At 56.4% G+C, this 26,711-nt stretch overlaps 4 protein-coding genes across 19 annotated transcripts in view; 2 read left to right on the top strand and 2 right to left on the bottom strand.

Annotated features, from left to right (window-relative positions):
* The window catches only part of PITPNM2 (phosphatidylinositol transfer protein membrane associated 2), a 100,072-nt gene extending 97,959 nt beyond the window's left edge, over positions 1-2,113 (top strand). For all 7 annotated transcript variants that reach the window (XM_080650499.1, XM_080650503.1, XM_080650497.1 and 4 more), the window contains 2 exons: positions 49-177; positions 269-2,113. In XM_080650499.1, coding sequence (XP_080506625.1) covers positions 49-177; positions 269-592 — 453 coding nt within the window. In that variant the 3' untranslated portion in view covers positions 593-2,113. The remainder of the gene's footprint in view (positions 1-48; positions 178-268) is intronic.
* A 1,305-nt stretch (positions 2,114-3,418) lies between these two features.
* ARL6IP4 (ARF like GTPase 6 interacting protein 4) lies at positions 3,419-5,864 on the bottom strand. 7 transcript variants are annotated; one of them, XM_080650343.1, is made up of 6 exons: positions 5,663-5,864; positions 4,957-5,130; positions 4,306-4,596; positions 4,105-4,222; positions 3,701-3,770; positions 3,419-3,621 (listed from the first exon to the last, which is right to left on the bottom strand). In XM_080650343.1, exons 2-6 carry the CDS (start codon positions 5,117-5,119, stop codon positions 3,565-3,567), a joined length of 699 nt encoding a protein of 232 aa, XP_080506469.1. In that variant the 5' UTR covers positions 5,120-5,130; positions 5,663-5,864; the 3' UTR covers positions 3,419-3,564. The 7 variants fall into 7 exon arrangements, with proteins under 7 accessions (XP_080506469.1, XP_080506465.1, XP_080506470.1 ...); XM_080650339.1 differs by lacking the exon at positions 5,663-5,864 and adding an exon at positions 5,430-5,567; XM_080650344.1 differs by lacking the exon at positions 5,663-5,864 and adding an exon at positions 5,436-5,529.
* A 459-nt stretch (positions 5,865-6,323) lies between these two features.
* Positions 6,324-11,525, bottom strand: OGFOD2 (2-oxoglutarate and iron dependent oxygenase domain containing 2). Its single transcript, XM_080650338.1, has 7 exons — positions 10,918-11,525; positions 10,433-10,489; positions 9,599-9,712; positions 9,412-9,511; positions 7,873-8,000; positions 7,380-7,637; positions 6,324-7,305 (listed from the first exon to the last, which is right to left on the bottom strand). The coding sequence occupies exons 1-7, from the start codon at positions 11,047-11,049 to the stop codon at positions 7,042-7,044; spliced, it is 1,053 nt and encodes a 350-aa protein (XP_080506464.1). The 5' UTR covers positions 11,050-11,525; the 3' UTR covers positions 6,324-7,041.
* A 222-nt stretch (positions 11,526-11,747) lies between these two features.
* Positions 11,748-26,711, top strand: part of ABCB9 (ATP binding cassette subfamily B member 9) — a 32,141-nt gene continuing 17,177 nt past the window's right edge. Inside the window, exons 1-2 of one of the 4 annotated variants that reach the window (XM_080650264.1) lie at positions 11,748-12,039; positions 23,054-23,847. In XM_080650264.1, coding sequence (XP_080506390.1) covers positions 23,241-23,847 — 607 coding nt within the window. In that variant the 5' untranslated portion in view covers positions 11,748-12,039; positions 23,054-23,240. Of the gene's footprint in view, positions 12,040-18,446; positions 18,840-23,053; positions 23,848-26,711 lie in introns of those variants that run through there. The other 3 variants (XM_080650261.1, XM_080650263.1, XM_080650262.1) reach the window with 3 other exon arrangements.

Here is a 26,711-nt window from a genome sequence, read left to right as displayed (position 1 = left end):
GGTGGGAGTAGAAGGTCGTGCCTGTGCCCACACCGGTCTCACCCACAGCTGCACCTGCGCGCGCACGCGGCCTATGGCTCCACCAAGGACGTGGTGGTCTACAGCTCCATCAGCCTGTCCCCCATGCAGATCTACATCGTGGGCCGGCCCACCAAGAAGCTGCAGCAGCAGTGCCAGGTGAGTGGGCAGATGGTGGCGGGCAGCACGGGGGCAGCCGCGAGAGCCCTGCCCTGTGACAGCCGCCACCCTCCCTGCCCCTCCCCTGCAGTTCATCACAGACGGCTACGCGGCCCACCTGGCCCAGCTCAAGTATAACCACCGGGCACGGCCGGCCCGCAACACGGCCACCCGCATGGCACTGCGCAAGGGCAGCTTCGGCCTGCCAGGTCAGAGCGACTTCCTGCGCTCCCGGAACCACCTGCTCCGAACCATCTCAGCCCAGCCCAGCGGGCCTGGCCTCAGGCACGAGCGGACGCAGAGCCAGCCGGACGGCGAGCAGCGAGGCCAGCGCAGCATGAGTGTGGCGGCTGGCTGCTGGGGCCGAACCATGGCCGGCCGGCTCGAGCCAGGGGCAGCCGCGGGCCCCAAGTAGGGCACCCTTCGTGAGGTGCTGTGGTCTCCATGGTGCTAGGCCAGGCGGCCGCCCACCAGGAGGCCTGGCCGGGGCACATGTGGCGGCTGGGGACAGACCTGTCCCAGGGCCCAGCAGAGGACACCGGCCGTGCCACACACAGCCCTCCCAGCCCTGCCTCGCGTCCTAGGGTCTTCAGGGGTTCCCATTGGAAGCTGGCAGGACAGCCAGCCCCAAGACGACAGAGGGACCAGGGCCCCCCATGTGGCCCAGCCTTGAAGGTTCTCCTGGACAACTGCCCTGCGCTGACCTCGCAGCGTCCTGACGCCAGGCCTGGGCCCAGCCTGCCACCTCCCTGGCCACTAGCTTGCCCTGACCCCCACGTCCCCTCCCACTGGGTCGCAGCTGCTGCTTGTTAATGCGAGTTCATTCTCCAGCCTCACTGGTTTTGCACTGATTCTTGAGAGCAGAGACCCATTATCCTCTCCTGTGGCATTCACCCACACGAACAGTCAACTCCTGCGGATCCAGGACCTCGTGCCACACGGAAGGCCCCGGGGCAGCAAACCCTGTGCAAGCAGGAGAGGCCATATCTTAATTTCTGCAGCTCCGCCTGACCGTGGCAGCCCCACCTGGAGCCCAGGGAGACCGTGGGCCTGGTGTCACCGCCGGCTCTGGCACAGCCCAGGCGGCGAGGCCCGTGAAGCCCTGGCCAGGCCTGGCCGCCTCTCCCACTCCTTGCCTCGGCCTCGGCCCGGGCCCTCCGGCATTTCTACACCTTTCTACTCCGATCTGATTTCTACGAGGTTTTTTTAAATGAGCAATCCTGGGCTGCTTCCTTTTCTTAACTCTCTCAGTACCAAGCGCAGCCCCTCCACATGGAGACACCCAGCACTGTGAGGGAGTCCAGCCTGGCTCTGGGGCCCAGGCCCAGCCTCCTGCCCCCGCAGAGGGCTGTGGGCTCCTGCCCCACCCGACCCGTTAATACCACTGAATTTCTACTCGGGTGGGTGGGGCACACACTTAGGTTTTTCTTAATGCCAATTCCGTTCCCATGCTGAGTCTAAGAAGCCACAACTCCTGTCTTTAGCTTGAGGGCAAGCAGTTATGGCTTCCCATCCTCCCTGGTCCAGACCACGCTGTCCTGCACGGGTCTGCGCGCCAGCCCTCCCGCCCCAGGTCCGGCTGCCCCTCTGCAGCTCCTCCACCTTCTTCAACGCTGGGGAGCCTGCCTGGCCCCCCCGCCGTCCAGCCAGAGGCTCCACGTCTGAGAAGCTGCTGCCAACCTGGATATGGCCTCGGGGCCTCACGGGCTGGGGTGCGGAGGTGCCCCAACTGCCGTTAACATTTCCCCGTGTGTAGATATGTACAGTCAAAGGGTTGTGTAAATGTTCTGCGAGGGGGGGCTTATAGAGAGTGAAAGCTATTTATTTTGTGCAGAGAAAAATGTCTGGAGGGATGGGACCTTCAGGTTTATCCGTATTTAAGATGTAGCTTTTTTGTTGTTTTGGGCGTTCTGTATAAAGCACCGATTATTTTATAGACCGAGTCCTAATGTAACTGTTGCAGTGGAAGTGCAATATCTGACCCCCCTGCTCCCCAGCGGGGAATTGCTCGGCCGACAATCACAGCCCCGTGAGGGGCCCTGTGGCCAGTGCCGCCTCCTCCACTGGCCCCACCGGCCCCACCTGGCCCACGCCTGGATGACTAGCCATCGGAGAAGCGCCTGGAAGAGCTCGGCCCGCCTGCAATAAAGGCTGAGGCTCCTGGCCGGGGGAGGCCGTGTGGGCAGGGGGCTGGCCTCTCCCAGCGAGCAGCCCCCCACAGCTCTGCGCTCCCCGCCTTCCTGCCCAGCCGCCAGCCATGCCAAGGACAACAGCAATAGCCCCGGGCCTCTCCTTAGCCATAGATGGTGCGACGGGCAGCCCAGCATCCCCGACGTCTCCTGCGCCCAGGTGTGCTTCCTGCCTCCCTCACCCTTCTTTTAGGCACAGTCTCCTCTTGAGGAAGCACCAGTTTCTCAGAAACTGAGAGGGAGAGCAGAGTCCTTTAAAAAATACCAAAAATGTTTACAGCGTCGGGTGCTGAGCTGCAGGGCTCAGGCCTGACCAGTCATTACCAAAGGGTGAGGCAGGCCTTGCTGACTGCCCCCCACCGGGGCCTGTTAGGGTAGCCGCCTTCGCCCCACTTCCAGCCCTGCCCCAGCCAGCCTCAGCCCACACCGCCCCACCTGCCTTCTCCTGGATCTTCAAAGAGGGAGTCAGCAGAGACCCACACCCTGCCCAGCTCCGTCTGAGCTGCCCACCCGCCAGCCACGTTGGTCTACGTCTCAGCCCCCTCCTGTCTGTCTGTCCGTCCAGGCCATGTGTAAGCAGTGTCCTGACTCCCCCACACCCTCACCCTTGCTGTCCCTGCGCCATCGGGCCTGAGTGTGCTCTGTATCCAGTGCCATTGTCCGTCACACAAATTAAAGCAGCTCGAAGGCTTCCTTCTGGGTCTCGTTACTGCACCAGCCACCAGAGCAGTGGGGGCTGGAGGGGGGGAGGCACGGCTTGTGCCGTACTCAGCGCCAGCTGCACCCGTGGGAGCACTGGACCACTCGGCCCAGCACAGGAACTCCCGGCTGCTGTCACCTTCGGACGGGACGCACAAGGGCAGCAGTGTCCCTCTCAGCCTGAGGGAATCGGGTTAAAGTGCCAAGTCCGGTTTGGGATGCGGCTGGGCTGGGGGTGACCCCTGGCAGGCTCACTGAGGATGAGCGCACGACCACCAGGGCACACCCGCTTCCCCAGCAGTCGGCGGCACCCTTCCCTCCCTCTCAACACAAGAAGCAACGCACACGAGACGTCGCAGCCAGGGGACATTTAATGCTGGGGCAGTTGTGCGCCTTCAGGAGAAGGGAGCTGAGTAGGACAGACAGCACCCATGTGGCCTCCTGCTGCCCACCCTGTCATGCCACCAACACCGCCCACAGACCTTGGTCAGCTGGGCCCTCAGGGCAATAGACCTGCTCGCATCTGGAAGGCCAGGCCGTCCCCTCGGGTGGCTTGCTAGGTAAGAAAGCACATAGGAGGGGGCATGTCACAAACAGAGCGGAGGCTGGGCCCCGGGCAAAGGGGTGACACCCACCTTGTTGATCTCCCGGTGCCGTTCCTTGGTTACGATTTCCTCTAAGACCTCGCCGTCTCCCTTAATGAGCCTGGGGGAGGAGGGGAGCAGGCTGAGCCTCTAATGCCAGAGCAACAGAACTAAAAGTGCCCGGCAGAGGGGTGCCGGGCCTCGGGCCTCGGGCCCCATCCCTCCGTCTCTCCCACCCTCAGGACAGGGATAAAGGAGGCTGGGTGGGCTCTGCCATCAGATCAGCCAACAGGGGCTCTCTGATGACCCTGCAGCTGCTTCGGGCTGGGGGAGGAATGGCGTCGGGAGTCCATCAACACGTGACTTTCCCATCCTTGGCCTTTTTATAGCAGCAGCCACCACACCTCCTCCTGCAAGTGTGGGCCAGGGGCTGGGTTTCGCCGCCCACTCCCCACCTGGTGCGGCCGGTCTCCGGGTCCACCACCTTGCGGATGACGCTCTGCCGCGCGTCCCACTCCTCCTTGGTCATGGGCTTCATGGCCTGGATGCGCGATTTCTGCTCATCTGTCAGGACTGGAAGGGGCGATGGCAGGGAGGTGGTGGTCGGACCGCAGGGAGGGGACCCTCCTGGTCCCGCACACCCCGCAGCACTGTACCTGGGCCGTCCTCCTCCTCCCCAGCAGATCGGTGCCACTGGTCCAACGAGGGGCCTGGCAGAGCCTCAGGCGGCTGCACCTTCGCCTTCTCCTTGCCTTTCTTCTTCAGCTTCTTCTTCCTTTTCTTCTTCTTCTTCTTCCTCTTCTTGTCCTTGTGCTTCCCCCACTTCTTCCGGCCATGGCTGGAGGACGAGGAGGATGAGGAGGAAGAGGAGCTGGGAGAACTGGAAGAGGAGGAGGAGGAGGAGGAGCTGGAACGTGGTCTCCTCCGGGCCTGGTGTTTGCTTCTCTCTGTGATGCAGGGAGAAGGTGAGGTTGGAAGGCCGCGAGGGGAGTAAACCGCCCCCCTTGCTCTGGATAGAAGAGTGAGACCTCCTGCAGGGATCAGCACTCTCCCCAGAGGCACTGTCTGACCAGGTGCAGGGCGCCCAAACCCCGAGCTCAGGCGCCGCTGCACAGAAAGCGCGACTAAGCGCTCGCACGAAGCGATGCATGCTCAATGGGCCGGCCCTGCCCCTGGACCCGGGGTGTCTTTCAATCCAGACATCCACGCTGTACTCTGCACCCCTCTGACCACCGACCCCGGCGATTTCCCTGCAACCGTCCCCAGGAAGCCCGCCCAGCTGACCTTCCCACTCCCCACGGCCTCACCCTCCGCCCCCGAGGAGGTGGTGCTGGCCTTGCGGCCGTGGGACCTAGAAGCCGAACAGCTCCCCCGGGCGTCCTTGCTGCTCTTCTTCCTTCTCTTTTCCGACCCTCGCCCCCGCGAGCGGCTGCGACTCCTCGAGCGCTTGTGAGAGCCGACGGGAGCCATAGCGCCGCGCTCTGCAGACGGGGAGACGCGGTCAACCGGAGGCTCTCAGCCCGCAGACTGGGCGCCCAGGTCCTCAGGGCCCGTCCCCCATTCCCACCCCGGGGCAGGGATGTGAGCCACCCCGCAGCCACCTCACGATGCTCAACCACCCACTACCCGCTGGGGACGCCGGATCCACCGCCGCGGTCCCTTTAAGGGCCCGCCCCCGCCGGGAGGTTCCACGCCTGCGCAGGCGGCTCCGGCGTCCCTGGGAACGGCCGAGACCCTCACCCGCCAGGTGCGTTCTGAATCCCTCTCCAAGCGCGCCTACCCGCACCCTCGCGCCCTCCGCCTTAAGGAAGGTCCCCGGGGTGGCCCGTTCCCTCCTCAACTGACCACCGGGCCCGGCCCCCGCACCACGCCCTCGTGTGAGGAAGCGGTGGCGGCGAGGTGACTTCCGGCCCGGTCGGTGCTCTGAGAAGCCGGCCGGCTGTGAAGCGGAGCTGTGCCGCTTTTAGTTCCATCTCTGGGGCGACTGAGGAAACGGGAGTCTGGAGCGCCCACCTCGGTTTCAGAGGCGAGCTGGGGATTCAGATTTCACCTCCAGGCCGGTGCGAGGCCGTGCCTGCTCCCTCAGCTCCCAGCCGAGAGACGTGTTCCGCAGCTTGGCGCCACTCCCCGAGCTCGCAGGCCCTTTGCTGCAGTTGCGCCCTCTTCCAAGATTGCCCTTCCAGGGCCCCCGCAGCACCCGTCTCCCTGACGTCCCAGAGAAAGTGACCTCCCCTCCCTTACCCACGCCCTGCGCTCGCTTCCCAACCTGGGTTGTCTGCCCGCCCGTCCACTCCATCAAGCCGTGAGCTCCAGGGCTGAGACGCCCTGGTCTTCCCAACGTCCCCATGTGGAGATGGTCAACTCAAATGTCTATATGGAGCCAGAGAGATCCTGGCAGTGAATGAGGAAGGGACTCACTCCTCTGAGGGGTGCACCACAGGTGTGTTTGCCATGGGCAGCGGAAGACTCTGCTCCAGTTGATTTCTGCAGTGTGGGAATAGCGTCTGGTGTCTCCAGACCTTCCCACCTTCCCAGGGAAGCCAGAACTCCGGATTTCCATATGGAAATGCCTGGTTTTCAGACGTGCTGCCCCGTGTGCACAGCTGCACTCCTCACTCAATTTGGGGGCCACCAAGTTGCAAACTCTTCAATAACGACACCAGCAAACGCAGGGGGCTGTTATAAAGCACTTTATAAAGTTTATATACCATTTGACTCTCACAACAGCTCTAAGACATAGGCACTTGCCAGATGAGGAAACAGAGGCACAAAGAAGTCAAGGGGCTTACCCAGTCACAGAGCTGGAAGTGGCAGAATCAGAATCTGAACCCGGACAGTCTGGCTCCAGAGGCCCTGCTCTTAACCCCTCCACACCATCTAGAACATGCTAGTGGTTACCCACCCAATCCCCCTTTATAGACGGCACTCACCCCAGCTGTCCTGCCAGATGCTGACAGCTACACCTGGCCGTTTCTCTGGGAGATTCCCTTGGCCACTGGGAGCCCCTTGTGCTGGAGTCGGACGTCTGGGAACTTATTCACACATATCCCCTCCCCCCGCCATGCCCTCTCCCAACACACCCTGTAGCCAATAACTGATGCTGAGGCAAACTGGTAGATTTATGCTCCAGAGCTCTAGGGGATTGGCCTGAGTTTAGATGCCATGTGAACCTGCCCCTCGGCCCAGCTCCTTCCTGCCAGCAGTCCCCATCTTCGGTTCTGCTTCTAACCTGACGTAAGGCATCTGCAGAAAGAATGACCCAGAGCCTGCTTGTCCTTTTGAACCAAGAAGTGCCAAGGGCTACAGAGACTTTATTCTGCTCTGCCCAACCCAAGCCGAGGTGGCAGAGCCCTCTGCTGTCATGCCACCCCCGACACAGGTCCCAACCAGGCTCAAGTCATCGCACACACGTCCACTGTGGTGGGTTCCTCTCGGGTGAAGCCGTCACCGAAGCCCTCATTGTCCACCAGGTCAGGCTTGCGGCAGCACATGGGGCAGAGGCGGTTGCGCACAGCGGAGGCCCGGAGCCAGACGATGAGGTTCCATCGCTCGCCGGTGCCCAGGGGCCGGGCCCCATGCAGCTGGCCGCCCCGATGCAGCACACCCTGGCCCACCACATGCTCCACTTCCAGGGGCGTGGCCAGGGCTGAAGGTGCCTGCAGACAGCTAGGGTCAGGCCTGGGCACCCCCAACTATCCCAGGCCCTGCCCCGGGGGTCACACACACTAACCTGGAAGAGGTCCCCAAAGTATAGGGCGCCCCCAGTGAAGGCCTTGCCCAGGGACACATTGATGGTCAGCTCGGCATTGTCATAGTGGCAGCCCAACTCTCGGTCCTGGCCTGGTGCATACTTGACCACGAAGGCTCGGTGGCTGTCGAGCCAGCCTCCGCCACAATCTGGGTAAAGGAGGGCCATCAGTGGCTGGAGGAAGCGCTCCCGCAGCGGCGTCACCAGCGGCTCATCCAGGCCCAGCTCATGGAGCAGCACCTGGGAGGAGGGTTCCAATGAGGCCCTGACATGGGGAGGATCAGCAGGGAGGCTGGGGGGCCCCACCCTGTGGTGTCCCTTGACTTGCTTAACTTCATAATCCTGTGATTTCATTTTACAGACCGAGAGACCAAGGAACAGAGAGGCTACACAGCTGGTCCATAGCATTGCAGGTCAGTCTCCCCAGACCCATGTGTCCCTGCCTCCTCAGCCCACCCGGCAGAGCCGCACCCACCCCATAGTTGTTCATGGTGTTGGGTCTTCCCTTGGGCATGTCCGACTGCTCGAAGTGCTCCAGCTCCTCCAGCAGCGCCTGGCAGAACGGCGCCGTGAACACCGGCAGCCGGTAGATCCGCTTCTCCTCTGCAGGGAGGACAGCCTGTTGGCCGGGAGCTTCGGGATGCGTTTCAGTTTCCCCGAGTTTTCACTTCCCCAGTCTCAGTTTCCTCATCTGTATAATGGGGATAACTCGGGCACGCTACACCCCTCTTGGGGCTATTATGAGGATTAAATGATGTATGGTATCAGCTCTGGGGGGGAGGGTCTATTCTCCAACTCACTTCCTCCCCCACACTCATCCCTGGAGCCTCTCATCCTGCTTCCAAGGGTGCCCATGGTCTAGCCGTCAGACTCAGATGTGAGTTCCGATGAGGCCCTGAGATGGGGAGGGATTAGCCCAAGGACACCCAGCAGGCCAGCCATGGAGCCAAGCCAGGACCCAGAGCCTGCTCAGGCTTTCTGCACCCCTCGCCCCAGTGAACCACCAAAGTCTGCACCCCAACTCGGAGGTTTCTTGGAGTTTCTGTTCCCCACAAGGAAGGCTGAGAGGGGCTGCTTTTTTGTAGGGCCCTTGTGGGGAAGAGGCCCGGCTCAGAATGGAAATCGGCATTCTTGGCAGACACACACATTTTGGCCAACTCACAAGCAGCCCCAGCCCCACCCAAACAGCCTCCTTACAATTTCAGCTGCTGTGGAGTAGATGGTAATGAGTCCCCTCCCAGCCTGGAAGGGGAGTTTCATTCTACCCTGTGCCCCAACAGGAGGCAGGTGCCCGGAGGGGAGTGGCTTTTACCTCCGTCACCCCACCGTATCCCCAGACCCAGGATAACAGTAACCGTAAGACCAGGAGAATTCTGTACATAATACCATGCTCAAGCCTGTAAGTGCATTACCTCTCACCTGATCATCACGGCACCTTTCGAGATGGGTGGTATTATCGTTCCCATTTCACAAATGAGGAAACCAAGACAGACAGATTAAGGAACGTGCGAGGCTCCCTGGCCTGGGACTGCTGCTGGGTTTAGCCAGTGGGAGACCCCAGCAGGAGGTGGAGGGCAGGAAGAGAGATGGGGCATTTGGGAGTTGGGCTGTGTGCTCCTGCTGGTTGTCTGGCAGCCCCTCCCACAGCTCCAGGTCCTGGCAGCTTCAAGAAACTTCATCTTGCCCACTCCTTCAGGTCCAGAGACAGAAACGCTCCCCCCTATTGCTGGCCCTGCCGGGGTCCTTCACCTCTCTTGCTGATCCTTTAACCCAGCCCACCCGGCACTGTCTCAGCTATCCCTTCCTTAAGCTCTCCAGTCACCCCGGCTGGCTCATGCCTGATAAGACACTGAACAGCTGTGTCTCTTGGGTGAGTGCATGGATGAATATAGATGCCCTGCTCCTGTGCCTTCCAGGCCCTGCTGGTTTGGTTTTTGGAGGCACACATAATGGACAGAAGGGACCCCAGTCTTCCACCCCCTAGTCCTGCCAAGTCATGGGGCCAAGACCTCACCTGACACTGTCTCCAGCCGCGGGAGGAGGCCCTTGAGGTCTGCACCTGGCAATGCGCTGTACTCAGCTGCAGCCAGAAACTCGGGGGCCAGAGCCACATCCTGGGGAGAACACACACCCGCTGTGGGGCAGGCAGCCTCCCCAGCCTGGATGCCTCCTCCTCCCAGTAACCTGCCCCTGCTGGGTACCTGCAGTGAGTTGTAGATTTCAGGCCGTGCCGGGTGGTAGGAGCTGGCGATGAGGGCTTTCCTGGTAGCTGACTCCTGCCCTAGGCGCTTCCGCCGCTCCACCTCCTGCTCCAGCTGGGGTGGCACAGGGCCTGGTTACCAGGACAGGGCCTCTCATCCCCTCGAGGCCATTGTACAGATGAGGAAACTGAGCCTCAGGAAGGCCAGAGCGGGGCCCAGGCCAGGAGCCAAGTCTTCCTATGCTCCTGACTCTGACAGGGTTGATTGCAGATGCCACGCTGTTAGCTGAAGGGGACTCCTTCCAGAAGGGGGCCCAGCCCACTCTGGGCTATGACAGCCCTGAGATGCCCCTCAGCCAGCTGGGGCTGCGCAGGGAGGGGAACAAAGTCCCAGCAGAGGCTGCAGAGGGCTCTCCCAGGAAGCTTCCCACCATTACCCCCCTGATGGGAGGAGGGGCGAGATGGGGAGCAGCCCTGGTGGCAAGGGAAGCAGCGTTGGAGGAGGAACAGCAAGGAGCCTGGCAGCCCTGGCAGGACCTCAACCCCAGGTGCTGTGAAACCTTGAGCAAGTGACTCCCCTTGTTGAGCCCAATTTTTTCATCTCAAAAGAGCATGAAGTAAGACAACTTGGCAGCCCTCCCTCTTTCTCTTTTTCTGGGGCCAAGGCCCAGCTGCTGCAATGAGTGGGCACAGGAAAGGGGGAAGGAGGTTAAGGAGCCCTTCAGTGATCTGGGACTGGCAGGCCTGAGGCTGGGACATCCCTTCAAACCGCCGACACAAATCTAAAATGGAAGGTCTAGGCTGACTGTGTAGGGGTGTTGGAGAGTGGTGTTACCTCTTCTAACAGCTGCTGGAAGTCCTTGGGGGTGACACAGCCTCGGCTGCGCAGGATCTAGGAGCAAAAAGGTCAATGAACACGACTACATGATCCTGGGCAAGTCACTTAACATCTCTTGAGTCTCAGTTTCCCCTACTAAAATGGAGATGAGAGCCCGGACCTCACAGGACCATCGTGAGGATGAAGTACACGGTAAGCGCTAAGTCCAGAGCGGGGCTTTCAGCTGCTCTCACAAGACCGACAAACCACCCTGAGCCAAGCCCTGCCCTAAGCACATATATGTTAGTTCAACCATACGACAGCCTCACTAGGGAGGTACGCTTGTCCCCAGTTAAGGGGAGAAAACTGGGGCACCGAGAGGCCGAGCCACTGTTGCGGTCAGATCTGAGCACGCGGGCAAAGTCAGCGACCCACGGGACAAAGGTCCCTCCTCCGCCAGCCCTCCCGCGCATTCCTCTGCGGAGCCGATGGAGGCCACTCACGGGGCCGTAGTCCGTGCGCAGCTGCTGCTCGCCCCGGAAACGCACGTGCAGCCCGTAGCGCGCCACGTACAAGTTCTCAGAACAGAAGCAGGCGCAGCGGCAGAAGCGCTGCGGGACGCCCGCCGTCGCCATGGTGAACTGGCGCGCGCGGCCCCGGCGGATTCCGTAGGAGCACTTCCGGATACGCCCACTTCCGACAGCCAAGGATCCGGTCTAAATTCCCAAGCGCAGAGAAGAACGAAGACTCCGCCCCCCGAAAGCGGTGTGCGGTGTAGAAAGATGTTCCTGGGCCTTCTCGTGCCGCCTCACAGCGTCCCCATCCACGAGGCGGGGACTCGGACCCCCCAAGACCTTTTGCCACCTCCCTTTTCTGCTCGGAGCTTTTTAAGAACCAGCCAACTCCACGGGGACAGTTAACGGCGTCCTGAGTTTCTACCGCGTCTCCTCCAAATGCTATGAACCATTCAGTTCTGTGCGTTTGAGCTTGGGTTTAGCATTTTTTCCGGGTCTGTGTCCCCGCTCCCCCCCTCCCCCCCCGCTGTCTCCTAGGATTCACCGCTGGTTGCCACAAAAACGTTCCGTCCCGCGTGACTTCCGGTGACGCTCCCGTTGCAGTCAGGTGTGGGGCGGGGGAATAGGGCGTGGTCTGTCCGCGGCCACACCCCGCACAAACCGGTTCCAGTTCTGCGCAGCCGCTGTGCGAGATGAGTACTAGTGCTCTTAGCGTGCAACCCAACCTGAGGAGACCCATCGCGCACACACCAGGACCCCGTCATGGTCCGCCGTGCACCCCCCCGCCCCAGGACCAGGTCTGCAGAACTGGATGAAGTAGCTTGGATTGGATAGCAAAGCTATTACCGAGATGGGAGAACTAAGGCGTGGAGCAGGGGAGGAAGTCCCTTCCCCTGGAATTGGTCCCTGACCCCCGCCCTAGAGTTTCCTCCATGACAGCGTTGTGCGGGAATGGGGTTGGGGAGGAAGACTCTGGGCTTCAGGACTTCCGCCCAGACCCCAGATAAACCAGTGACTACAAGTGACAGCGCCTGTTGTCCCAGCTTCCTCTCTACTGGACTTCTGGATCTCTCACCCGCCTTTCATCCCTACAGCAAACCCTTGAGCTAGGTACTGTTACATCTTCCTGTTATACAGATGGGGAAACAGGCCCCAAAGTGCAGTGACCGGCCCCAGGTCACTCACCAGTAAGGGACACATATGGGGTTTGAACCCAGCAGTCTGCTCTCTGACTTCCCTGTTCACCGCGACAGGGGTTCAGTGGTGAGGGTGAGATGAGGAGGGAATTTGGGTTTTCTCTTCGTGCTTGTTGGCATTTTCTTAATGAGTCCGCTTTCCTTTCCCCTGTTCTTACACATGTGTGTGAGCCACCGTGAACACATGCACTCCAGCACATATGTCCATGCTAACATTTACACGCAACCACACATGCCATCAATACACTCACCCCCACATACACACCCTCCACATACAGTGATAGTTGCACACTCGTGCACACCCTCACACACCTACTCACCCACATTCACAGCCCACACACACCTGCTCACTCACAGAGGCAGCACAGCTGGGTTCCTTTCTTCTCTCTGTCAACTTAAGCTCTAAGACCCAACCGCTGCTCTTACTGAAGCCCAGGGCCCAAAAGGGAGAGGGAGACCTTCACATTCTGTGATGCGGTGTGGGGGGCATTCCTCCCCCGCTGTCTCCATCAGCACCTTTGGGGATCCAAGGCTCCAGCCAGCAGTGTCCCCACCTTTCCCCAGTACCTCTGGGGACCAGGAGAGGGCGCCTGCTCTCTAGGCAAAGCCTACCAGTGGTCGGCAAACTCATTAGTCAACAGAGCCAAATATCAACAGTACAACGATTGACATTTCTTTTGAGAGCCAAATTTTTTAAACTTAAACTTCTTCTAACGCCACTTCTTCAAAATAGACTCGCCCAGGCCGTGGTATTTTGTGGAAGAGCCACACTCAAGGGGCCAAAGAGCCGCATGTGGCTCGCGAGCCGCAGTTTGCCGACCACTGGCCTATACCAACAGCCTGAGTGGTTTTCACACTGGCTGGGCAGGGCCTTTCAGACCTTCCTGAGTGTGTGTCTGTGCCTGTGTGAGCTGTGCACGTGGAAGTGTGTTTTGAGTGACAGACAAGGTCCTTGCCCTTCTGAAGGTCTCAGTCAAGTGAGAGGAGACAGGGGCAACGAGGAAACAATCACATGATCAAGTTATTCTCACTTGGTTGCGAGTGCCAGGAGACAAAGTGGGAGGGGCTGGGACGCCCAGTGCCTGGAGGTGGCCTCTTTGGACAGGTGGCCAGGGAGGCCCTCCAAAGAGTGACATTTCAGCTGAGCCCTAACTGCTGCAGCAAGATCTGGCAGAAAAGGGCCGTAGGCAGGGGAACAGAGTGCAGGTCACTTAACGTCTGCTGTGGTCTGAACTTGAACAGCAAGGATCATGAGAGGGCAAGCCGGAGGCAGTGGGACCAGGGAGGTATTGGGGCCGAATCACTGGGCCTAGGAGGCCACGGTTAACATTTTGAATTTGGCCCTCCATGCAAAGGGAAGCTGTTTAATCCTCACAGCAAACCCTGTGAGACAGGAACTATCCTCATTTTACAGATGTAGACAAGGAGGCTCAGAGAGGCCCAATGACCCACCCAAAGTCACACAGCTCATAAGTGGTAGAGTCCAGAATGGAGCTCGAATCTGCCTGCCGGGTTGTTTATGAAAGTCTGCATGGGCGCCCCTCCCTCCTCAGGCATAAAATCAAGGTCACTGGGCCATGGGGACCTTAGTTCCAGCCCAAGCCTTCTGAAGCTACCAGTCTTCCTTAAGGAGAATGGCCGCCGGGGGCCAGCTTCCTTTTCAAGGACCCAACCGCCCGGCCCAGAGCTGTGTGGCCTGAGAAGGTGTTTAAAGTTTCACAGGCATCTTGATTGCCCAGCGATAGTGAAGGGCCCTACTCGCCAGCAAAGGATCTATATCCCAAGCTCGGTGTTCAGCACCCCCCTCACGGCCTTCTCCCTAGCAGGCCCCCCGGGCAGGCCAGCTCCCCAGCCTCCCCTGCCTGGCCTGGAGCTGGCCGGTGAGAGCAGCCTCCCCCGCCCTGTCAGGTTTCTTCCTTTCGCAGCAGTTTGCAAATGAGCCTATTCTGCCTGTCAGCATAGACTGGCCCTCCTCAGAGACAGTGTCCCAGCCCCCAGCCCGCCCCAGCCTGGGCTCAACCTCGAAATAGAACCGCAGCGAGAAGACTGTAACAGTAAGCACCAAATGAGTGTGACTCCCAGCCAGCAACAACGCGTTTTAATTAACTGCAGCAGGTATCTCCACTACCTCCATTTCACAGATGAGGAAACTGAGGCTCGGGGAAGTGCAGGGGCCTGTCCAGGGTCATAAACCCAGTGAGCATTAGAGCACCCATCCTGTGTGGTTCCAGCGTGGCATGGGTGGTGTGTGTGCGTGTATACACGTGTGTATGTCTTTGTATATATGCATATGCATAGGTGTGTGTATGTATGTACATATAGCACATGCTTTTGAATTAACATGGAGTACCCACACAAAAAGGGTACAAATCATAAGTGTACAGTTTGGTGAATTTTCACAAACTAGACACCCATGTAACCAGCACCCAGATCCAAAACAGAACATTGTAGCTTCACAGAAAGCCCCTCCCCATGTCCCCTCATCTCACTCACTGCCCATCTCCCAAGGGTCTCAAGAGCAAAGATCTGTTCTTGAATTTGCTACAAAGAAAATCACATAGTACTAGTGTTTTGTGTACTGCTTCTTTCACTCAGCATTATGTTCTTGAGAGTCTTCTGTGGGGTGTGTAGCAGCAGTTCATTCTTTTTCCTGGTTGTATAGTATTCCCTGGGGTGAGCATTCTTCCATTCACTGAGCCATTCTAGAGCTAATGGGCATTTGCATTGTTTCCAGTTTAGAAACATTCTTTTTTTTTTTATTGCAGTAAAATAGACATGATGAAAATTTATCATTTAAACCATTTTTAATAGACTTTTTTTAAAGAGCAGTTTTAGGTTCACAGTAAAATTGAGCAGAAAGAGATTTCCCATATACTCTCTGCTCCCCCCCCCCACACACACACACATCCAGAGCCTCCCCCGCTATCAACACCCTGAACCAGAGTGGACGTTGGTTACAGTCAATGAAATCCCATTGACACATCCTCACCCAAAGTCTATGGTATACATTAGGGTTCTCTCTTGAGGTTTTATAGTCTCCGGTTTGTGACCCTATATAATGACGTGTGGCCACCATTGCAGTATCATACAGCATTGTTTCACTGCCCTAAAAATCCTCTCTCCTAAACAATAAATTTAATTTTAAAAATTCCTCTGTGCTCTGTCTATTCACCACTCCCTCCTTACCCCTCCTAACTCTGACTTTTTTTACTGTCTCCACAGTTGGTAGCCTTTTCAGGCTGGCTTCTTTCACTTGGGAAATAAGCATTTGAGGTTCATTCATGTATTTTCATGGCTTGACAGCTCATTTCTTTTCATCGGTGAATAACGTTCCATTGTCTGGATGGAACCCAGTTTGTCTGTTCACCTGCTTTCTTCACCATTTGTTGAAAAAAAACCTACCTTTGCTCCATTGTATTGCCTTTGGTTTTTGTCAAAGATCAGTTGACTGTTTTTATGTGGCTCTATTTCTGGGCGCTCTGTTCTGTTCCATTGATCCGTCTATTTTTTGCTCAAGACCACATTGCGTTCACTCCTGTAGCTTTACAGTAAGTCTTGACGTTGGGTCGTGTCAGCCCTGTGGCTTTGTTTTTCTCCTTCAATATCGCGTTGGCTGTTTTCACACAGCAAAAATGACAGAGCCTAGATGTGGACCCAGGTCTGAGTCACTCTAACTTTTAGGCATTCCATCCAAGATAGGCTCTCAGGTGCAATCATGTATTTGCTTTTGTTTTTGCACAAACAGTAAGATACTTCAACTGTATTCTGTCCTTTTAAAAATAATTTTGGAGAGAGAGAGGGAAGGAGAGAGAGAAAAAAAAAAACACACACACATTGATTTCTTGTTCCACGTATGCATTCATTGGTTGATTCTTGTATGTGCCCTGACCAGGAATCGAACCTGCAACCTTGGTGTGTCAGTTGGTGACGCTCTAACCAACTGAGCTACCCAGCCAGGGCTCTGTCCCTTGTGTTTTATTTGTGTGTTTTTTTTTAAATATATTTTATTGATTTTTTACAGAGAGGAAGGGAGAGGGAGAGAGAGTTAGAAACATCGATGAGAGAGAAACATCTATCAGCTGCCTCCTGCACACCTCCTACTGGGGATGTGCCCGCAACCAAGGTACATGCCCTTGACCAGAATCGAACCTGGGACCCTTGAGTCCGAAGGCCGACGCTCTATCCACTGAGCCAAACCAGTTAGGGCTCTGTCCCTTGTTTTGACTCAGTACGTTTAGGTCATTCCATACCTTTACGTAACTATGTATAGGTAGGTTCATAGATTTGTCTCCACTGCTGTACCGTGTTCCGTTGAGCAATGCTGTGTAATTATTCGGCCAGTTCCCTATGGTATGGGAGGATATTTAGGTTACTTCCAGACTTTGCTACTCCAGTAACTGTCCACAAGCCAGTATCTTTGCTCCCCTCTACAAGTCTATCTATAGAAGAAATTCCTACTGGGTTAAAAAAAAAAAAAAGGTGCGTTTTAAATTCTGAACTTCTCCAAATTCCCCTTGAAAGAGGTTCTCCCATGTAACTAGTGGAGGCTGTTTTATTTTTTTTAATATATTTTTATTGATTTCAGAGAGGAAGGGAGAGGGAGATAGAAACATCAATAACCCTCGACCTCCTGGGTCATAGGTCCATGCCAGCCTGGCTAGTGGAGGCTGTTTTAAATCAGAGGGCGCTTGCCCAGCCGGGATGGCTCAGTGGTTGAATGTCGACCTGTGAACCAGAAGGTCACAGTTTGATTCCTGGTCAGGGCACAGACCCACGTTGCGGGCTTGATCCCAGTGTGAGGTGTGCAGGAGGCAACTGATCAGTAATTCTCTCTCATCATTGATGTTTCTCTCTCTCTCCCCCTCTCCCTTTCTCTCTGAAATCAATAAAAATATATTTTAAAAATACAAATAAATAAATCAGAGGGCGTTTTAAGCCTCTGACTGAAGGAGGAGGGCTGTGGAGATACCTTGCCCCACCTGCTGCCCCTCTGGGCCTTGACCTACTCTCCCTGGCTCTTGGTTCAGGCCACACTGATCCCTTTCTGTTCCTCAAGTGGCCAGGCAGGCAGGCCAGAGCCTTTCAGCTTCACCTGGGATGCACTTCCTCCCAGTGGTCGGCAAACTCCTTAGTCCACAGAGCCAAATATCAACAGTACAACGACTGAAATTTCTTTGGAGAGCCAAATTTTTTAAACTTAAACTTCTTCTAACGCCACTTCTTCAAAATAGATTCGCCCAGGCCGTGGTATTTTGTGGAAGAGCCACACTCAAGGGACTAAAGAGCCGCATGTGGCTTGCGAGCCGCAGTTTGTCGACCACTGCTTCAGACCCCTCCCAGGCTCACCCCTTCTCACCTTTCACCCTTCTCCGGGAGCCCTTCCCAGTTACAGTAGCCCATGCTGCACCCCGTTTTATTTCCTTTAAATAAAGTATCCGAAATCATCCTATGTATTTATTTGATTTCCTGTCTCCACGCTTCCCAAAGGAGCGGGGTACGGGGGAGGTTGTCTCTTTTTCACACTCAGCTGGATTCCAAGAACCCAGCACCCAGCACTCACTCAGTACGTTAGTGCTGCCTCCCCTCTCCCAGTCCCCTGCTACTCTGCCCTACTTTTCTTTTCTTTTTAATTTTTTAAAATATATTTTTATTTATTTCAGAGAGGAAGGGGAGATATATACATATAAATATAAATATAAATATAAATATAAATATAAATATATATATATAAACATCAATGATGAAATAGAATCAGTGACCGGCTGCCTCCTCCACGCTCCACACTGGGGATCGAGCCCACAACCCCCAGCATGTGCCCTGATTGGGAACTGAACCGTGACCTCCTGGTTCATAGATCGAGGCTCAACCACTGAGCCACGCAGGCCGGGCTCTGCCCTATTTTCCTCCATAAAGTGTATTCCCTTCCAACATATATAATTGGCTTATTCATTATATGTATCGCCGAAGTCCCGCACTAAAATGTCCAGTTCCAGAAGGGCAGGGGCCTTGTTTCTTCACTGTTGTATCTCAAAGGCTTAGGATGGTGCAAGCACATAGTAGGTGCTGGACCTGTGTGTGTTGAATGAATGAGGACCATAACCCCACCCTCCAGAGAAAAAGGCGGGTTCCAGAGCAGGCGCCTCCAGCAGATGAGGCCCTTTCCCTGGGTGGAAGGCCTGACTGCGCGGATGGGGCGGGGCCCGTCGCAGGTGGGCGGGCGGCTAGCTGTGGCCCCGCCCCTAGGCCCTGCCCCGCCGGAGGCCCCGCCCCACCTGTCAGCCGGCCCGGGCCCTCCCCGCTGGGCTCCGACCTTGCTGCCGCGCAGCCCGGGCGGGAGGCGGGAGGCGGGAGGAGCGGAGCTAGCTTGGTGGAGCCAGCGCTGCGCGGGGTGCAGTCTCCAAAGAGCGGCGCGGAGGCGCCCCCGGCGATCCGAGTAAGCTGCGCCCCCTCCTCACGGCTTACCTGGTGCCAGTTAAGGTAACAGGTAAGGACGCGGCGCCCGGGACCCCCGACCTGGGTCCTTTCCAGGCCAAGGTACCAAGCGGGGCGCAGGCTGGAGGGCGTCTGGGACCCCCTTCCCCGGGGGTAGAGTAGGCATCTCCGTTGAAGGTGGGAGCCTCCTGAGGATCTTCCTGGCCGCCGCCCCGGTGCCCCGCGCCCGCGGCCGCTGGTCCAAGCCCCCCACGCCTGCAGCATCCTTTCCACGCCCGCAAGGTAAATGTTGCATTTTTTTAAACCCCTCAGGCGCCACCACCTCTTGGAAAATGGTTGGAATGCCTTTGGAAGGATCCTGGGATGTCTGTCCTCCCCCAGGATAGGCTGACTTGTCTTCTGAGGGCTCCCTGCCCACCCACAGCGGGGCCTGCCCACACATCCTAAGCGCCGGGGGGGGGGGGGGGGGGTTCTCCTGGGTCTGCCCACCTTAGCAAACCCCTTCCCTCAGTCTCCCCAGTTGGCTGATGGCCTCATGCATTCACCCTGGCAGTTAGGCCTGTAGGTTCCCGGCCACCCACCCCCCCTTATTCCTGGGCCTCTGTTAGAACAGGGTGCCCCATCCCAGTCCCGATCTTCATCAAGACAGCTTTAAGCTGGTCTGACAAGATTCCCTGCCCGCTGCCCACTGCCCCACCCCCTGGAGATAGGCTGGCTTCCATCCCCCTCTTCAGGTGGGACCAATGCCAGGTGGCAAGAGGGCCACGGCAGCTCCTGTTTGCCTCACTGAACCGCGAGAGCATGGGAGGTGGGGGCTCAGCAGTGCTGGGAGCCAGGATGGAACCAGGATGGTGGACCCAGCTCCGTCTGTCCTGGCCATGCGGCCGGAGACCCCACGGTGGCACCATCCCATAGACCTGGCCTCGGTCAGCCAGGGTCCGCTGAGCACCAACAGCCTTCCCAGCACTGGGTGATGCATGGCCACGGGGGTGAGAAGTTCACCAGGTTAGGGATGAACCTGGCCTTGGGCCACCAGGTCCTTCAGGATCCTGTTCTTTTGGTCCCTGGGCAAGGCCCCCCCCTCCCCCCGCCTCCCAGAGAGGGAAGTGTTGAGTTTCAGTCCTGCCTTTGCCTGCTCTCTGCCTGTCACTTCACTTCCTCAGGCCTCTGTGCCCATCTGTAAAATGGGGATGATAACTGTGAGGACTGACGGCTTGCCCGCCTGCCCCCATAAAGGGCAGCTGTTGTGAGTGTAATTATTATTATTATTAATTATCTCCTGGCTGTTCCAGACTTTCTTTTTGTGCTGTGCTGACAGCTGGAGGTGCCCCGACCTCCATTTCTTCTTCTGGGAAGAAAAGCCTTTGACTGACAGGACCCCCATGGGGTAGGGTCCCTGGCTCATCCAATATTTGGGGTCAAGGCCAGTTGCCCCCATCTTCCTGGGCCAGGTCAGGCCCTGGGCGGTGTCTGTTCTGGCCTCTGGCCTCTGCCTGGTGCTTGTCCCTTGGGCCACACACACGATGTGCCCTCCAGCTTCCCCTGGCCAGTCCTCCAGCTTCCCCTGGCCAGTCCTCCAGCTCAGGCAGAAGGAGAAGGGACATGCCTCCAGGCGGTCCTGTGGCCCTCATTCTCCCCTCCTCACCATCACGGTCATGGTCACGGTCACAGCTCGTGGTCTGGTCCCCTTTCCCGTGCTGCTCAGTAACTTGAAAAATAACCGAGTGGCCTGTCCCCACTGAGGGCTGTAACCCGACCTGAGCTGGATTTGGCCCCATCTGAGCCAGGACTAGGAAGACTGGGCACTTGGGACCTGGGGATCACGGTGCTGTCGCTGCTCTGCCTCCCACTTGCTGGGTGACCCTAGACAAGCCTCGCTGCCTCCCTGTGTGGAGCTCAGTTCTCCATCTGTCAAACACGTTCAGATAGTGTGTGATGCTGGAAAGCAAAATTTTGTTTATGTTGGTATAAACAACCAGGCCTCCCCAGTGGCTGTCCAATGGGGTTGACATTACCCAAAGCAGAGAGGTCTCAGGAAGGATGTTCCCCAGTGACTGAGGGGGCGGGGCAGGGAGAGCTAGCAAGCCCACGGGCTGGTCTCTGGCAGATCTCCTCCAATCCCACTTTTGAACCCCAGAATCTTTCTGGGGGCTGAGGGACTCCCTGTGCCACCAGGAGGGGAGCAGCAGCAACGTGGCTGCAGGGCCCGGGCAGCCAGCAATGGCTTGGCCAGGAGGCCTGCTGCCGCCGCACCAGGCCAACAGCACCCCTCCCTGGGCTCCGACTCGAGCTCACCCACTCCAGGGCCTCTGCATTGCAGCAGGCAGGAGCTGAACTGGCAGCCCCGCTAGGGCTGGGGGTGGAGCAAGGGCCTGGCAGGGGGTGTCTCCCCTGCCCCCACACCTTTGATCCCGCTCTGCCCTGGCTTCCTTGGGAGGGGCAGCTGCTGACAAGGCAGCCGCCTTCCCGGGGACAGACTGGAATCTGGCTGGTGTACTGGTGTGTAGGCAGGGCCCAGGCTTGGGGACCAACACACTCCTGGGTCCTCTCTGCATCCCAGACCCCTCCTCTATCACTGGGAGAGGGTGTTTTGAAGGATTAGGACTTTGGAAATCTACAGTCTGGGTTCGCATCCAGCTCTGCCACTTCTTAGCTGTGTGACCTGAGACAGGTCACCTAACCTCTCTGGTCTCAGTGTTCTATAAAATGGGGATAATAGAACCTACCTCTTAGGATTCTCGTGAGCATTCATGCATGTACTTCACTTAGAACGGTGCCAGGCACAGGCTGACTTCCGTGAGTGCCATCCGTCGTTGCTGTTACTGTTGCCGTCATTGTCACCAGCTCCGCCTGGCAGGACCCTGCTCATGTAGACTCTTTTCCTCAGAGGAACACTCCCTGCAAGCACTTGCTGTATCGACGAGTGTTCTAGCTTAGCGGTTTGGAGCCCACGTTGGGAGCCAGACAGTTTCTGGGTTCACATCCCAGCTCTGCAGCTCCCCAGCTGTGTGAACTCGGCAAGTTAGTAACTTCTCTGGGCCTCAGTTTCTCCACCTGCTAATGGGGGGGATGTCAGCCCACGTCTCGCAAAGTCGTTGGGAGGATTAAACAAGCAAACACATGTAAAGCGCAGGGTGACACAGGGGCCGGGCTCATGGGAGCCGCTGGCTGTGCCGCACACCCGTGCTCGCAGTGACTGAGCGCCGGCTGTGTGCCCGGCAGGCGGCACAGGGGTCGAGTCAGCTGCTGGGACCCTCACATACAGGCTCAGGTGCTGGCTTGGGCCTCTATCGGCAAAGTGATGTGGGGCATATGCTTTTGCCTTTCGGTGCCTCAGTTTACCCAACTGTAAATGGGGATGTGGAAACACCGGCCTGGTGTTTCTGTCACTCTGGTCACCCCTCCTGTTGGCCCATGCCTCACCCCTTTACTTATCCCATTTTGCAGACGGGCTAATAAAAACCCCAAGAGAAAGGGACAGACCCAAGTCAAGAGGCAGCATTCAGAGGCACATCCCAGCCCAGCCCCACTCCCAAACTCACGCCACCAGGCCCACGTCCCACAGTGTCCCTGCAGCTCCTGGGGTCTCCCAGGCCCTGGCTGAGTTCTGTGGGGCTCACTGTCGGGGATGCTTTAGACAAAGCAGACATCAAGCTCTAGAAAACCAAAAGAGCCTACGGCTGGGGGTGAGGGCCAAGATTCTGGAAACTTCTGGGCAGATGTCAAAGTCTGGGTTGCTCTAGGGCCTACAGCCACCCCCTCTTGGTCTAAGAAGATAAAAGTTTATTTGGGGAGGAGAGAAGTGAGCAAACATTTATTAAGCACCCACTGTATACGGTGATAACAACCAGCAGCAATTATTATGTTCCAGGCACTGTGCCCAGATGTTCATGCTAACGTCTTACAAATGAGGAAACAGGTTCAGAGAAATTAACAGCAATAATAGTTGTAGTCAAACAGCAACCATTTACTGTACTCTTTGCTTATCTCAATTTCATCTGCAAAGTCCTCCAGACCCGTGGCCCCTCACCTCTCTGACCTCATGGGGCCTCCTTGCCTCCCTCAAGCACATTCACACAGTCCTACCTCAGGCCTCCGACCCTGTCTGTTCCACCCACCCAAAATGCTTTTCCCCAGATATCCACATGGTGGACTCCCTCACTTCTTTCAGTCTTGCTCAAGTATTACCTTCACAGCTCAGTCCTCCCTGGCACCCCTGTATAAAACCACCCTCAGCCCCATGGCCCTCCATCCCCTACCCCAGTTTCTCCCCCCACCCAGCCCTATCCCTAACATACTAAATCATCTGCTTCCTCTGTCTATTATCTGTTTCTAGCATGAATGTGTCATCTCTATAAGAGCAGGAGTCTTTGTTATTTTTGTTCATTGTTAAATCCCCAACTCAAAGAACAGAGTCTGGCCCACAGGGTGCGCTCGGTAACTAGTCCTTGAATGAACGGAATCTTCACAACGCCCCTTCTCTTGTCATTTTACAGATGAGGAAACTGAAGCTCAGAGAGGCCGAGTGACTTGCTCAAGGTCACACAGCCAGGAGGTAGCCAACTCGAACCCCTCGCCCTTTGGCCCCAACAGGTCTGGCCTCACCCACAGACAATGGCTTTGCCCCCCATGAGCTAGAGCCTGCTCCCCTCCCCCACTACCGGTCCACTGCCAGCCAGCAGGATGCAGCTGTGGAAGGCGGTGGTGGCGACCCTGGCCTTCATGACCACGGACATCGGCGTGACCACGGCCATCTACATCTTCAGCCACCTGGATCGCAGCCTGCTGGAGGACATCCGCCACTTCAACGTCTTCGACTCGGTGCTGGACCTCTGGGCGGCCTGCCTGTACCGCAGCTGCCTGCTGCTGGGGGCCACCATCGGCGTGGCCAAGAACAGCGCCCTGGGGCCCCGGCGGCTGCGGGCCTCATGGATGGTCATCGCCCTGGTGTGCCTCCTCGTGGGCATCTACACCATGGTGAAGCTGCTGCTCTTCTCCGAGGTCCGCAAGCCGGTCCGGGACCCGTGGTTCTGGGCCCTCTTCGTGTGGACCTACATCTCGCTCACAGTCTCCTTTCTGCTCTGGCGGCTGCTGTCCACGGTGCGGCCGAGCGCCAAGGCCCTGGAGCCGGGGGCAGGCGCCGAGGCTGATGCATCGGGCTTCCCTGCAGAGGACCAGCCAGCATCTGAGCAGGCGTCGGGGGCCACGCTGCAGAAGCTGCTGTCCTACACCAAGCCCGACCTGGCCTTCCTCGTGGCGGCCTCCTTCTTCCTCATCATAGCGGCTCTGGGTAAGTGCGCACCCTCGGGGCCTGGCGGGCACCCAGGAAATCGGCTTCTTAGGGCTGTAACGCCTCCTCTTTCCTCTTAAATGTTAGCATTTACTTACATGGTTCAAACATCAAACTGACATGAGAAGGTAAACACAGAGTTTCATTCCTAATCCTGCCTCTGACTACCCTGAGCCCAGCGCTAACTATAGGAAAGGGTTCCAGAATCTTCCAAGTGGGCAGGAAAAACTTAGATTCATTTCCCATATATGCTCCCAGTGTTTCCTTATGCAGCTACAGACAGACAAGAACACCAACACGGTACTCGCTTCACCTCTTACAATGTTTTCTGTCTTGCTTTTTTCACTTAACAATATATTCTGGAATTTTCCGATCACTGTCTCGTTCTTTTATTCGGCTGCATAATAGTCCACTGCGTGGTTACACCATCGATTATTTAGTCTCCTGTGGTTGGACTCTTGGGTGGTTTTGAGTCTTTTTCTCTTACAATAAGTAACCCTATTCATACACATTTTCTATAAATGTGAGTATAAATAGGATAAATTCCTGGAAGTGGGAGCTCTGAGTCCAAGCGTTTTTTGTAATGAAGCAGAATAGAAAAAAGGCCATTCGAGGATGTTGTCTGTGGTAAAATTAAGTATTGTTTCATGGAACTTTTGTTTCAGTTATGTGTGCCCGTGTGATGTAACATGTATTTGCTACTGTTGGTCCAAACGGCTCGAAAGCCACACTTCAGCAAGGCCTGGGTATAAGCCCAGTGTTTTTATTTTTTATTTACTGATGAGAGAGAGAGAGAGAGAGAGAGAGAGAGAGAGAGAGAGAGAGAGAGACAGACATTGATTTCTTGTTCCACTTATTTATCATTCATTGGTTGATTCGTGTATGTGCCCAGACCGGGGACCGAACCCACAGCTGTGGTGCATTGGGATGATGCTCTTACCAACTGAGCCGCCCAGTCTTGCTCCTTCCCTGGCTTTGTTATCGAACGTCAGAGCCCCCTCCTCCTTCTCGTTTGGAGTAGGGATTGTTAGTGTCCCTATTTCATGATGTTGTAAAGCTGGAATAAAAACAGGAAAAGGTCAAATTCAAAGCCCAGTATGGCATGGTAAGTGCTCAGGAATGTTGGCTGTGACGAGTCGTTACCCGCCTAACTCACAGGGACAAAGTCTGGGAGTGGCCACAAGCCAGAATATTCTCAAAGCGGACAGGCAAACCCCGGAGGTGGCGCGGTCCTGCAGCTCCCTTCCTCTTATTGTCCACGCTTCGTACTCTCAGTCCCGGCCCCTTAACCGCTGTGTGATTTCAGGCAAGTTACTTAACCTCTCTGCTCAGACTCATCATCTGTAAAATGGAATAACAGTACCCATCACACTGGGGCTTATGAGGGTCAGCAAGTTAATAGATTAAGACACCTCAGACAGCTCCTCACACAGAGAAAGCTCCCAGTAAATATTAGCACCTGTGAGTATTGGGACCACCCTTTTTACTTTAAAATATATTTTTGTTGATTTCAGAGAGGATGGGAGAGGGAGAGATGGGAACATCAGTGATGAGAGAGAATCATTGATCAGCTGCCTCTTGCACCCCCCAACTGGGGATCAAGCCCACACCCCAGGCATGTGCCCTTGACAGGGAATCGAACCGTGACTTCCTGGTTCATAGGTCAACGCTCCACCACTGAGCCCTGCGGGCTGGGCGGGCTGACCTTTCTCATGTATCCAGATAGTTTCTCTACTCGTGCTTCGAGGCCCAGCTGTCCCCTCCTCTGAGAAGCCTTCCCAGATTTTACCGACCGTGGCCCTTTGCGCCTTAGTAACAGCATTGGTGACGTGAGAATCAGGAGTCCACCTGCTGCCTCCCCTCAAGACCCTGAGCCCCTAGGGGGCAGGAACGGGGCCTGACTCACCCCGAACGCCCCGATGCCCGGCCCAGAGTGAATGAACAAATGACCATCCTGCCTGTGTGGGCAGAGGCCACCCCAGGACCTCGTTTCCTGCACCTGCCACGGCCCTATTGTCAGCTGGTGTGTCCTCGGGGTCACAGATGTCCTGGTACAGCTGAGCAGATTTGGGCACCTGCAGGACTGGGTCGAGGTGAAGGCTCGCACTTGATCAGGCAAGTTTGCGTGACCTTCAGTGTCTCATCCAGAAATGGGGGTTCACTGAGTTATTAAGAGAATTCAGTGAGATGAAGCAAAGTCGGGAAAAGTGGGTACTTCATAAAAGTTAGGTGCTATGATTATTATTAGCTGTTTCAATCAACAAACATCCAGGAGGGTCCATACCTAATATTCTAAAAGAAAAACTGCCTATTAGGAAAAAAGGTTCATTTGAATATCTCCTATTAAATTGAGATTCTTTTTTAAAAAATATTTTTTTATTGATTTCAGAGAGGGAGAAAGAGATAGAAACATCAATGATGAGAGAGAATCGTTGATCAGCTGCTTCCTGCACATCCCTAACTGGGGATCGAACCCATAACCTGGGCATGTGCTCTTGACCAGAATCGAACCCGGGACCCTTCAGTCCACAGGCCGACTCTCTATCCACTGAGCCAAACCAGCTAGGGCTAAATTGAGATTCTTGAAGATGAATTTCATGGCAACCCAACTACATAAACTTGGACAAGTGACATAGCCTCTCTGAGCCTCAGTTTCCTCATCTGTAAAATGGGAAGAAGAATACCACACCTTTAGGGTTATTGGGAGGCGTTTGAGACTTGAAAGAGACGAGGGAGCAGATGTGTGGGGTGACAGTGCTCCAGGCAGGAACAGCCTGTACAAAGGTCCTGAGGCAGGAAGGTCCTGGTTGTTAAAGGGACAGCAAAGAGGCCCACATAGCTGGAGCAGGGAGTGAGGGGGGAGA

The sequence above is a fragment of the Plecotus auritus genome (assembly GCF_963455305.1).
Source record: "Plecotus auritus genome assembly, chromosome: 13".
Classification (NCBI taxonomy): Eukaryota; Metazoa; Chordata; class Mammalia; order Chiroptera; family Vespertilionidae; genus Plecotus; species Plecotus auritus.
Note: the sequence above shows the minus strand (reverse complement) of the source record. Positions and strands in the feature narration are given on the sequence as shown.